Source organism: Gymnodraco acuticeps, unplaced genomic scaffold (assembly GCF_902827175.1).
Source record: "Gymnodraco acuticeps unplaced genomic scaffold, fGymAcu1.1, whole genome shotgun sequence".
Lineage (NCBI taxonomy): Eukaryota > Metazoa > Chordata > Actinopteri > Perciformes > Bathydraconidae > Gymnodraco > Gymnodraco acuticeps.
In genome coordinates this window covers 167,325-180,163 of record NW_022990822.1, presented here as the reverse complement: position 1 = coordinate 180,163, position 12,839 = coordinate 167,325, and the positions used below count along the sequence as shown (strand labels likewise).

Here is a 12,839-nt window from a genome sequence, read left to right as displayed (position 1 = left end):
CGATAAAAATGTTGGTGCGTAAGTTGCATAGGGGAAAATGTATGTTACATTACATTACATTGCATTTAGCTGACGCTTTTATCCAAAGCGACTTACAATAAGTACATTCGACCAGGAAGACACAACCTTGAAGAAAACAGAATCATAAAGTACATCAGGTTTCATAGAGCCAAACATTTCAAGTGCTACTCAACTGGCTTTAGATAAGCCAGTCCTTTATTAGTATAAAAGTGCTTCGTTAATAGTTCTAACGCTCGAAGTGGAGTCGAAAGAGATGAGTTTTCAGTTTGCGCCGGAAGATGTGCAAGCTATCTGCCGTCCTGATGTCAATGGGGAGCTCATTCCACCATCTTGGAGCCAGGACAGCAAACCCACGTGTTTTCGCCGATGGGAACTTGGGTCCCCCTCGCAGCGAGGGCGCAACGAGTCGTTTGGCTGATGCAGAGCGTAGTGCACGCGCTGGGGTGTACGGTTTAACCATGTCCTGGATGTACGAAGGGCCAGATCCATTCGCAGCATGGTAAGCAAGTACCAGTGTCTTGAAGTGGATTCTAGCAGTTACCGGAAGCCAGTGAAGGGAGCGGAGGAGCGGAGTGGTGTGGGAACATTTAGGAAGGTTGAAGACCAGACGAGCCGCTGCATTCTGGATGAGCTGCAGAGGTCGGATGGCACATGCAGGTAGACCAGCCAGGAGGGAGTTGCAGTAGTCTAGGCGTGAGATGACGAGAGCCTGGACCAGAACCTGAGTCGCTTTCTGAGTCAGCTGGGGACGTATCTTCCTGATGTTGTAAAGCGTGTATCTGCAGCAGCGGGTTGTAGCAGCGATGTTTGCAGTGAAGGACAGGCTGTTATCTAGGGTCACACCCAGATTCCTTGCAGTCTGAGTCGGGGAAACAACTGAGGTGCCGATGTTGATTGTTAGGTCAAGAGTGGGACAATCTTTTCCCGGGAGGAAGAGCAGCTCAGTCTTGTCAAGGTTGAGCTTGAGGTGGTGAGCAGACATCCACTGAGAGATGTCAGCTAGACAAGCAGAGATGCGTGCGACGACCTGGGTCTCTGAGCGGGGAAAGGACAGAATTAATTGGGTGTCATCAGCGTAGCAGTGGTAAGAAAAACCATGCGGGCTAATGACTGATCCGAGCGAGTTTGTGTACACGGAGAAGAGGAGGGGACCAAGAACAGAGCCCTGTGTGTGTATGTGCGCTCGTGGGCAGACGTTAGTTAATTGGATAATTCATATCCTGCAAGACTCCTAGAGAGGCCATGGGATAATGGTCGTTCTGAATTTATCAATAGATGTATTCCTGTTAAGTGAGCTGACTTCGAGGTTAGAGGAAGTTCAGAGGAGGCTTTAGGATATAAGAACAGTTAACCTTTGTTAAGTTAACTAATCCTAAAGATGTCATGAGACGCAGAGAGAAAAACATGTGACATTTGTGTGGTAGGCTGCATAGGGAAAATGTGGGTGTTCATTGCAGTGGCTATACCAAGCCCCCAGGAAGTGCGCCGGAGTCTGATGAGAATATTCGTTGTGGCCAAACGGCGGTACTACACTTCCTTTTGGTTGCCAGGCCCGGAAACACTTTTTCCCATTGACTTACATGGGGAAAGAGTGGTCTGTAACTAGTTGGATATTTTTTTTTAAACTAAATAAACTACCCAGTATGAACGTTTGTATAGCCCTTATTAAAAACATTTGTTCCTCAAGTTGTAAAAATGTGCTAATAACGTTATTCTGAGAGTTATTTCCATCTGCATTATGAACGCGCATCTAACCCACAGGACCGTGCCGCCTGGCACGTTCATGTTAAGTACTACATGAGTTTCTCTTTACCCATGGATGCACAATAACAACGGACCATATTGCCTTACTGCCAGCCCACGGAGCTGTAATAATATATATATATATATATATATTAGGGCTGTCAGTCGATTAAAATATTTAATCGCGATTAATCGCAAATTAATCGCACATTTTTTATCTGTTCTAAATGTACCTTAGAGGAATATTTTTCAAGTTTTTAATACTCTTATCAACATATGAGTGGACAAATATGCTTTATGCTAATGTTTATTATCATTTGAACATTACAAATATTCGCCTCAATTCAACCTGGAACCTCTCTCATACAATAATACAATACAAATGGTGTGTGTGTGTGTGTGAGAGAGAGAGAGAGAGAGAGAGAGAGAGAGAGAGAGAGTGTGTGTGTGTGTGTGTGTGTGTGTGTGTGTGTGTGTGTGTGTGTGTGTGTGTGTGTGTGTGTGTGTGTGTGTGTGTGTGTGTGTGTGTGTGTGTGTGATGGATCGTTGGAGCTATGTGCAACTCAAGGCATATGCTCGAACGGGAGCTGCTTGGACGCTGCAATCATGTTGCGCACTATCCGTGATGAGTGTGCTGACTTCTCGTACAATGTCCCACTGTCTGGCTTCCTGCATAAAGTCAAGTGCTCGGCGCAGTTGTGGCGAAATGTCGCTCCTCTGTTTTCATTTAAACAGCTCCTTATATCCATTAGCGCAGCTAGCTAGCACCAGATGCTAACAACAACAATACACGTAAGGTCTCTCTCTCGCTCGCTCGGGCCACACATACACACACCCTCCCGGTCCTCCCGATGGCCAGTCGGTGCCTGCCGGTGAGCGTGGAAGTGTGGTCTGCCGCAAGCGGGCAGCAGGAGCGGGGCTGTCAGTATCAGCTTGTAGATGGTATTTTAAACTCGATGCGCTCTGAAACTACGGGGCAGCCGAGGACAAAAAATACACATGCGTTAATCGCGTTAAAATAATTAGTGGCGTTAATTTTTGTTTGCGTTAGCGCGTTATTAACGCGTTAACTTGACAGCCCTAATATATATATATATATATATATATATATGGAAATAGGCTATTGTTATTTTAACTCCACCACAGTAATCCATCATCAGCTTTACTTTTTAGATAAAGTTTTAACTCACAATTGATCATAACAGGCTTCAACATATACATGTTTGATCTATTACCAAGTGGTTTCATGTACAACCCACACAAGTATCATGCTAAATGAAGCTCTGTTGCTTGGATATCACTAGATCCTGATGTCAGCGTAATATAAAAGTACATAACGATTGATGTGTAACTTAGCATCATTTACTAGCTAGCCGCTAACTGCCGCCTCGTTAATATAAATCCAGTACCATGCTGTCATGAACGTGTGGTGCTGTAACGTGTACGCAAATTGACGTGCTTAATGTGAACGAGCCTTTTGGGCGGCGTGGTTAAAGTTGCGCATGCTCTATGAGTGCACATACGGGTACTTCTCAGGCATGCCGGGTAATCTGTGACGTTTCGCTCTCTCAAAAGTTGGGCCATTTTTCATCATGCGCCAATGAGCAACTCTCATAGGAATGAATGAGGCCCCGCCTCCCACGCTGTATCCAGTTCTTATCCATGGGCTATACATGCTGTGTGATTATTGAGCAACTGTACCTGTGTTTGTGTTTTATTTGATTCCTCTGTTTTATTCTTTCATGTCGTGCGTGCTAAATTGCCACAACATTTTGGAGTAGTTGGGTTAAATATATGTGTGTGCTTAATTACTCTGTATGAAGTAGGAGCAGTTTGCATGGCAGGAAACATCCTTATTTAGACACACACACACTGTAAGGAGAGGGAGCGAATCAGACGGAGTCAACAACTGCCGACTCATTGCCTAAGGTCCTGCCCAGAAGTGAAACCGGCCAATGGAGAACTACCAGCTCACGGTCTAGGGCTCGCCCAGAAGTGAAATCGCCAATAACAAATAGCTAGGGAGGAGCAACCAACACAACCCCTCCCCACTTGTGTGTATAAATATTATGATATTCTCATGCTCGGGGCTCTTTGTCTGACTGGCTGTCGTGGTACGTATATCACACGGTGGTAGGAATTGAGCCCGGAGTACTCTGTATTTTGTACTATTGCAGAGTGCTCTGTATTGTGTATTGTTGCTTTTACTAGACCCTCCAGAAAAACGCGATTCTGCGATCGCAGAATTTACCGCATAATCAGCAAAATGGCGCAGATTTTTAAAAGGCCGCATATTTATCAAAAGGCCGCATAATCCCCGCATTTTTCCACACAAAGTAGAGAAAAAAAAAAGTTAACTCGTCTTGACGTGAAGTAGTGATGATGATGACGCGACGTCATCAGTTCACGCATCACAGAAGGTAAACAACACCGTAGAGTGAACGTGTGGAACTCACACGAGAGAGAAAACACCAAGATGAAAAAATCTAATCCATCTCATTTACCGACGAACATTTCTGCTAAAGACCGGGCAAAGCAGTACCCCGATGTCTTGCACGAAAGTGGGGGGAAACTATTCTGCACCCCGTGCAACTGTGTGTTGGAGCCATAGGTTGGAGCATAAGAGAAAATCCACGGTGACGACCCACTTTGATTCATTCAAACATTCGAAAATGCTTTCTGCTGCTGCGGACAAGAAATCCAAACAACTCACGTTCACCGAGGCATCAACCTCCAAAACCCTTTCGAGGGCTACAAGAAACGAAGTGAGAAGCCAACAAGATTGAAGCTGGTCAGATAACGAACGAGTAAATGAAAACAGAATGAGGCGGAGAAGTGTGTGTGTGTGTGTGTGTGTGTGTGTGTGTGTGTGTGTGTGTGTGTGTGTGATTATAATAGCCCAATTGCTTTTACAATAAATAAACATTGAATGTGTTTAATTGAATAGGAAAGGGGTTTAACGTTAGTGGCAGGTTGTGTGTGAGAGAGAATAAATAAGACAGCCCAAAATTTAAAAAAAAATCTATTCTTTTTCGCAACTTCCCGCAATTTCACCGCATAAAATCACATAAAAACCCTGCATGTTTAATTGCATAATCAAGGGTTTTTGCCCGCGTTTTTCTGGAGGGTCTATTTTACCATTAAAACAGATTATTGTTTAACCTTTATTCTGGTGCCTTGAGTTCCTTCTTTTATAAATTTGACCAGCTCATCAGTCATCAAGGGATGCGCGGAGCAGAGGTGAACCTTCCACCACCGCCATTGGGTGGTGCTCCAACAGTATGTGGTAACTAGGGATGCTCCGATCAATCGGTCACCGATCGAGATCGGCCGATACTCACTCTCTACCGATCGATCGGTGCTCTCTAAACATGCCGATCGCGAGAGCCGATCGCATGACGTAAAATACATGACACTTTTCTCTGTGTTCGGCAAAACAAGCTCGCCAACATGGCTTCACCGGTCTGGCATTATTTTAAGGTGTCCGAAAAAGACAGTAAAATAGCGGTATGCAACGTGTGTGTGAAGCAGAAATCCTGCAGCTCCGCCCGCCGGACCGGTGAGCGGAACGAAACACACAAGAGTTAGACCTAACACACTTAGCTATTTTATCTACCTCTGGAACAAGCTAAACTAGTTATACATATATTTATTCTTCACTGTCGGGTCACTCATCATTACTGGATCAGTGAGCTGCATGAGATACTGACAGGCTGTCAGGAGAGAGAGAGAGGGGGAGAGAGGGGGGAGAGAGAGAGGGAGAGAGGAAAAGAGAGCGCTTCCGCTCATTTCTCCCGTGTTATTATCCAAAGTGAATGTAAACTTGAATAATGTACATCATTTGAATGTAATAATTAAGTTGATTGTTGTTTGTGGAAGCTCCAGTGACTGAGTTTTAAACATCACTTTAAATGGAAGATTTAAAGTGATGTTTAAATCTTCCATTTAGGCCCCGCCCACTCGATCGGATCGGCGATCGGCCGATACTGATTCCGGCGATCGGCCCCAAAATTGGCGATCGGAGCATCCCTAGTGGTAACCATGTTACAATCTTCCCTTTTCTTCCTATTCAGTAAATAGATTTGTATGAAACTTTTAGAAAACTGGAACCAATGTGTGAACACTCAAATGTATTAATTTGAAGGCATTTGTAAGAATGTGCAACATTGCTATTGTTGATCTTATGATATTATCTGTGTTGTGAAGACATGATTCATGTATAACATTGTTTGTATTAAATAAATGTTATATTTCTCAACATATGGCTGCAAGAATGTATTATAAATTACAAGTCAATATAACTAATACATCTGACTAGAAACACATTTAAAGTTAAAATCCTCTTCAATTGAACTGGCAAGTTTTTTCATGCAGAACTTGAAAATGTAAGTTATAATAATAACAAAACGTGAGTAATAATGATAACAACATGTAAGTTATAATAATAACAAAATGTGAGTTTGTTTGACTAGGAAAATAAGGTTTACTTGCACTGATAACGTTAGATTAGTCTTTGTTTTAACTTTAGAGTTCAATCAACTTAGACAACTTAAAAAACAATGTTGACACAACTAGAACTTTGAAGTATATCAACTTGATGAACTTGAATCAATGAGTTAAAACAAAGAACAAGCTAATTAAATCAAATTGAAGACAATCTTTGTTTTAACTTCAAGTTGACAGTTGGCAGCAGGTCTGAGTGTGGTGCACTGTGACTAGTTCATGTCCTGCTGCCTTGTCCCTGCAGATCTGTGCTCACGTAATTGTTTATTCATAGTTTCATGAGGAGTAAAAATCTTCAACTACCATTATTATAGCAGACATGTTTCTCAAGAAGCTGCGACTGAAAATACTGATAAGAGAGAGAGAGATCATAAAGAAGTGAACCTTAACCTTCAAAGTTTCCCTCATGCGCTGAGACTACATTGAGAGAAGAAAAGAACACAGGAAACGTGAGCAGTGTGACACCAAGGTGTATTTCACAGAGGAAGCTCTGTGTCGATAAGCTGCACCCACACCTTCACACTGCCTCAGTCAACTGAAGGAATCCTCATTCAAGACATTATAAAAAAAACATCATCATATGTGAGAGTGAAACTTAATGAAGGAGCATACGCATCTTAAAAAGTGACCCCAATAAAAACATCCCACACCAAATTGGATGTAGGGACATCCCAGCCAAAGTCTGTCTAAAAACTCCAGAAATGCCTTTTCATCAGGCCAGGATGAGCGCCCCCTGCAGGCAGAGGGGAACCTCCTGGATGACTGTCCCTCCTGAACCTGTTTCTGCACGGGAGCTGAGATGGCCGTCTGCAGCACATTCTACATGAAGTCCTGGATCAGGGTACTGTGGCTCTCTGAGGAGCGTTCCAACACACACACACACACACACACACACACACACACACACACACACACACACACACACACACACACACACACACACACACACACACACACACACACACACACACACACACACACACACACACACACACACACACACACACACACAACACACACACAACACACACCACACACACACGGTGTCACACACACAGTCACACACACACACACACACACACACACACACACCACACACACACACACACACGGTGTCCACACACAGTCCCACACACACACACACCACACACAACACACACACACACACACAGACACACGTCACACACACACAGACACACACACACACACACACACACACACACACACACACACCACAGACACACGTCACACACACACACACACACACACACACAGGACAGACACACGTCACACACACACACACACACACACAGACAGACACACGTCACACACACACACACACACACACACACACACACACACACACACACACAACTCACTCCTCAGCCTGGATGGAGTCCACTGGAGCCACGTAGTTACTGGGAATGTAGCCACTGCCCCCGCTGGTGAGCGAGCGAGCATCCCACCAGTCCCCTTCACTGAGAGAGAGAGAGAGAGGAAGAGAGAGAGAGAGAGAGAGAGAGAGATCGGAGAGAGAGAGAGAGAGAGAGAGAGAGAGAGAGGAAAGAGAGAATTAACAGAAGAACAATAATACACTTCATTTTATCAGCAGACAAGATCAATGCTATTCAACCAATCAAATTCAAGTCTTCAATTGACTTTCTCCCTGCTGCTGTGTAAAACAGAAAGAAAGAGCAGCTACCATCATGAACTGTAACTCCACATCTGAGCCGGCTCCATTTCCTTTATTTTAAAAGCTGGACAGATGGTAGTAGAAGTTCTATGCTGTGACTGTTTCTAAACAGCTGGTCACAGAATTCTGCTTTAACAAGAGATATCTTACTTGCGTTTAAATCAACCAGGAACGTGAGAAGTAATCAGGTGTTGTATCACTTTGGAGCGAGCCATGCTTCCAGTCTTTATGCTAAGCTAAAGCTGTCCTGACTGCAGCTCTGTGCTACATCAGCTCTCACACAAAGCACAGAAATATTTTCCAGTAAATGGTCAGATCTATAAATACTATGGGAGTTGAACGTTTTAGCGAACAGATGAATGGACAATACGAACTTAACACGTGCTATTTAAGTTCAGTGGACTATTTCTATCTTTTTTGAATATTTAATTTGGCCAAAGGCTCGCTGTCCACATGCTAGGCTCGGTTAACCACATCCTGAATCCTAACAAAATGTGTTCTCCTATCACTATTGTTACAAAATACAGCTTAAGTGAAACACACAATGTTTAATATTGTTGATAATGTTGTTTTAGCCTCTGCACTGCAGTGCTAATGTGTAAGGGTTGTGATGCATGCACTGAAGTTGAGCTGCTTTTAAAAATGGGTGACAGCTTAATGTCTCAAAGGTGAAACAGGGTAGACCTCACAGCCGTGAGTGTCTCTCTGATGTCCCCGGTGTGTCTCTTCCTCACTAACCAGCAGCTCTCTGTGGAACCATCCAGACCTCACATTGCCTGACTCTCTCAAATACTCATCTTCCATCCATCCCACATTTCTCACTGTTCCTCCTTTTCATCCTTTCATATTTTCAAACTGCATTCCAAAAGACCTTCACACCTCATTTTAAAAGCAAACATTCAGTCTGTCAGCCTCACACACACATCAGATATATATGGAAGTACATCCATTATCTGCCACAATATGGATGATTGAGTTATTTAAAACAGGAAAAGGGTGTTCCATGTGTCATCCATGTGTTATCACAGTGCTACAAACATGTCTTTATTTGCCCCCTCTCTTCTTCACATGCCTCAGTATCCAGCTGCCCCGAGGGACAGCTAGCAGTCTTGGTTACAACACTTTACCAATGTTTACACATTAACGCACAATTACATCCCTGCTCTGACGTTTCTCTGTGACTCATTGTACCACCCTATGCTGGTTTCTATCACATCCCTGAGGCTCCAGGAGGGGGGGGGGTCTTTGGGTGTGTGACAGGGATGCTAAAAACAGAGGAGGATCCCTCAGGAGGGACCCATACCAACTGGCTTTCTTGACGAGAGAAAAGTATGCAGGAGTGAGAGAATGTGTTTGTTGAGTGAGATGTGTTGGTGGAGCCGAGACATAAACACAGGGGCGGGGCGGCCTCCGTCTGTCCCGCTGCCTCTTTGGTCTCCTCCTAAAAACAACTCTGCTCTGCCACAAAAACACAGAGAGAAACAACCAGGGTAAACAGAGAGCCTGTCTCCTCTCCCCCCACTGAATGCTGGGTAGAGAATAATTAAACACAGGACTGGGATGACTGACAGGAGGCACACTGTGTTTATTCACAGCCTGCAATCCCAACAATGACAATTTCATTTACAAACAGCACAGACTAAAACTCAGGAGCTGTTTCCTGATTATGTCGGACAAAGCTTCACAATACATGCGTGCAGCAGCTTATCATAGCCTGAGCTGAATTCAGGGCATTTCAAACATTAGGGATGGAGACCTGTTTCCTGGAGGGACCGCAGGCTCGTGGCTCTCTAGTGGCCCTGCATCACTCACTTCCTGCCAGCTCTGATGGGCTCTACCACCTGTGTCCAGCAGGGGGCAGTGTGGCCGGCTGGAAGAGGCAGTGAGGCCTGGGCAGGAGGTGGAAGTGAGAGAGGCTGCGTTTCACTTCGGTTAAATGTGTCACTGACAGATGTCACTAGCCTCATCCCAATACCCCTCCTCGACTCCTCCTTTCCCTCACTCGCCTCCCTTCCTTGCGTCTTAGCTCCGCCTCCGTAAGATGCGAGCTAGAGACACAAGGAGGAAACGCGAGGACAGAGGAGTCCTCAGGTATTAATTGGGACGTCCTCGTTCACTCAAACGTCACTCTTAAACGACGTCTGTTAATGATGACATGTGCACAGCTGTATCTCCTCTCATCGGGCTGAACTGAATAACCCTTTAGAACCGGCCCATTTGTTGTTAAATATTTATTTAAATGAATGAATCTTTCTCTTGTTAGTCAAGGAATTCAATGTATGATGGTTGGTCCTGCTTTTGTGTTCCGTTTTGGTGTAAAATGTAGCCTACATTTAAATAAAAATAGAATTATAGTAATGTGAAAGCCTTACTCTGAAAATGTGTGTCCTGTAGATCCCCACATTCACCACAAACCCACATTCAGGACTGCATTTTAAATAATTTAACTCCTGAATATCTTAACACAAAACAATACAAATAATTGTTATTTATCTAGATCTAGTCATTTATGAAATAGCTTTCTTAATAGCTATGTTTTAGTGACGTTCAAGATCATTAAACATGACTTAAATTGTTAGTATAACCTTAAGAAATGAATTGCACATAATAATTCCCACGGAGCTGTGAGCACTTATACATTTATGTGACGCTTTTCCACTCATCTTCCAGTTGTCGGTTTTCCTGTTGAAATGGACCAGCTGTGAAGGTGGGGGCGGGGCTTTTATACGCGAGTAGTGAAAACACTTCCGCATAGTCTGCTCGCATGTATCCTCCCTTTCGTCTCCTCCCGCCCCCCTCCTCCCTCACCGCTCCTCCCTCACCCCTCCTCGACTCCTCCATGTGCATTTCAGCTATTGGGACGTCCTTCAAAATGGCGTGTCTTGATCGATTTCCGGGTCAAGTCCCGGAGGAGGAGAAGAGAGGAGTCGAGGAGGGGTATTGGGATGAGGCTGTCACTACCCGATCTGCCACCCTTCCCGATCTGTATGCATGTGCGAGATGGTCCACCATATTTGACAACTACATACGGCAACTCTAATAGGACACTTGACACAGTGGCGTTTGGCAAAGCAGAAAAAGAACACTCAAAAAACCCGACAATATTAATCTGAACGAGAGAGATGAGTTATTGTTATTACAACGTGACTTCACCATTATTTAACAACTCCTTTTATTGGGTCATTTTATTGGGTTAAGTCAGTGGTTTTCAAACTGTGGGGCGCGACCCCTGGTGGGTCGCGGAGATACTGCAGGGGGGTCGCAGGAAGATTTTTTAATTTTATTATTTTCTCCTTTTAGCTTTGTGAAGCACCTTGAGATGACGTTGTTTTTAAAGTGCACCTATATAAATCAAATGTATTGTTATTATTATTCAATTATAAACAAACACTGCTCGAAAATATCTCATTGGTCAGAGAGCTGTGGGCATAATGCTGCCTTTTGCAACATCCTACTTGTGTGAGATAGGCTTTTTCTGCTGTTGCTGCCATCAAAACCAAATACAGATCAAAGCTGAACATTGAGAATGAACTGAGAGGCAGTCTCAAAACAACAGCCCCGCTTTGAGAAGATCTGCGAGGGAAAGCAAGCACACACAAGTCATTGATAGGCTATGTGTGGAATAGGAATGGTAACGTGATGTGATCGTTTGCAACCTGCAGTAGAAATAGTAGTTCATTCATATATTTTCGTTAAAGAAATTTGAATTTAAAAATCTACTACTCAGGGAAGAAGGCCAACCAGTTTTAATTAGGCCAAATTAATTCACAGTATCTATTACAAGCACTTTTGTTCATGTGTAATCCATAATAAAATATAAAATGATAGTTGGATCTTTGTATCTTCTTATTATTAGCAGAGAAAATGTAATGTTTTTACAACAATATACAATTAATCCTACCAATATAGATGGGAACCGGGTTGGGGGGGGTCCCGACAATATTTCCAATTACCCAAGGGGGTCCCGACTGAAAAAGTTTGGGAACCACTGGGTTAAGTACATTGTCAGAATAAGTGAGAAATGGATTTAACTTCTGTTAGATAGCTATCATACACACTGAATAAATATTGACTGTGAATGTATGCAATATGTATGGCATTCATAATTTATATCTAATTACATTAACTGTGAATGTCCTTCATTTTATTTCAAATAAAATAAAATAACAAAAGATTTTTGTATAGATATTTGAAACGTTTATGACTCGCGCATGCACATCGGAGCCGTCTAGACGTCAAATGTGCCGTATGGAGTTGTCCAATATGGCGGACCATGTCGCACATGCGCAGTGCAGATCGGGCAGGGGTGCAGATCGGGTAGTGATCGGGTAGTGACTGTCACTACCCGATCTGCCGAAATGACAATAAATGAAAATGTAAAACGAAAAAAGCGATCATGAAAATGTTTCCAATAAATGAATAAAATGATTTTTGACCCCTTTGTTGGGGGTTGGCAGGGAAACGGGGTTCAGGGGGAGTGGCTGTACGGCTGTACCCTTAGGATAGAAAAGGAGGAAGTGACGTCTGACTCAGAGGTCGCGCGGCTGTGGCGAAGAACGTGTTGCCCACATTCTGTTACTGAGTTTAGGCTAGTTAGCTAGCAGGTTTATTGTTTTGGGTGCAGTCACTTTTGCCTCCACTTGCTGTTCAAATAAATGTTGAAAGAAAAAGTAAATCTGTTTACAGTTCTGTTTCATATGGGTGTTGAGAGATGTATCCATAGATTTAGCCCCTAATTTTGCTCTTGAAGTGCACCAGATTTATGCATTTAACTTCAACATTTAAAAAAAAATCTCACCCACATTGAGGATGCTTCCTACGCCCATGTTTTATTCCATGCGTCAAGTCAGGCAAATCGGGTCCAAATGTTATTCCATCA

At 43.5% G+C, this 12,839-nt stretch overlaps 1 protein-coding gene across 6 annotated transcripts in view; it reads right to left on the bottom strand.

The window, feature by feature from the left end:
• LOC117557151 (tyrosine-protein kinase Fyn) overlaps nucleotides 1-12,839 on the bottom strand; it is a 109,036-nt gene that overhangs the window by 16,100 nt on the left and 80,097 nt on the right. For all 6 annotated transcript variants that reach the window (XM_034232841.1, XM_034232840.1, XM_034232844.1 and 3 more), the window contains one exon: nucleotides 7,647-7,745. In XM_034232841.1, coding sequence (XP_034088732.1) covers nucleotides 7,647-7,745 — 99 coding nt within the window. The remainder of the gene's footprint in view (nucleotides 1-7,646; nucleotides 7,746-12,839) is intronic.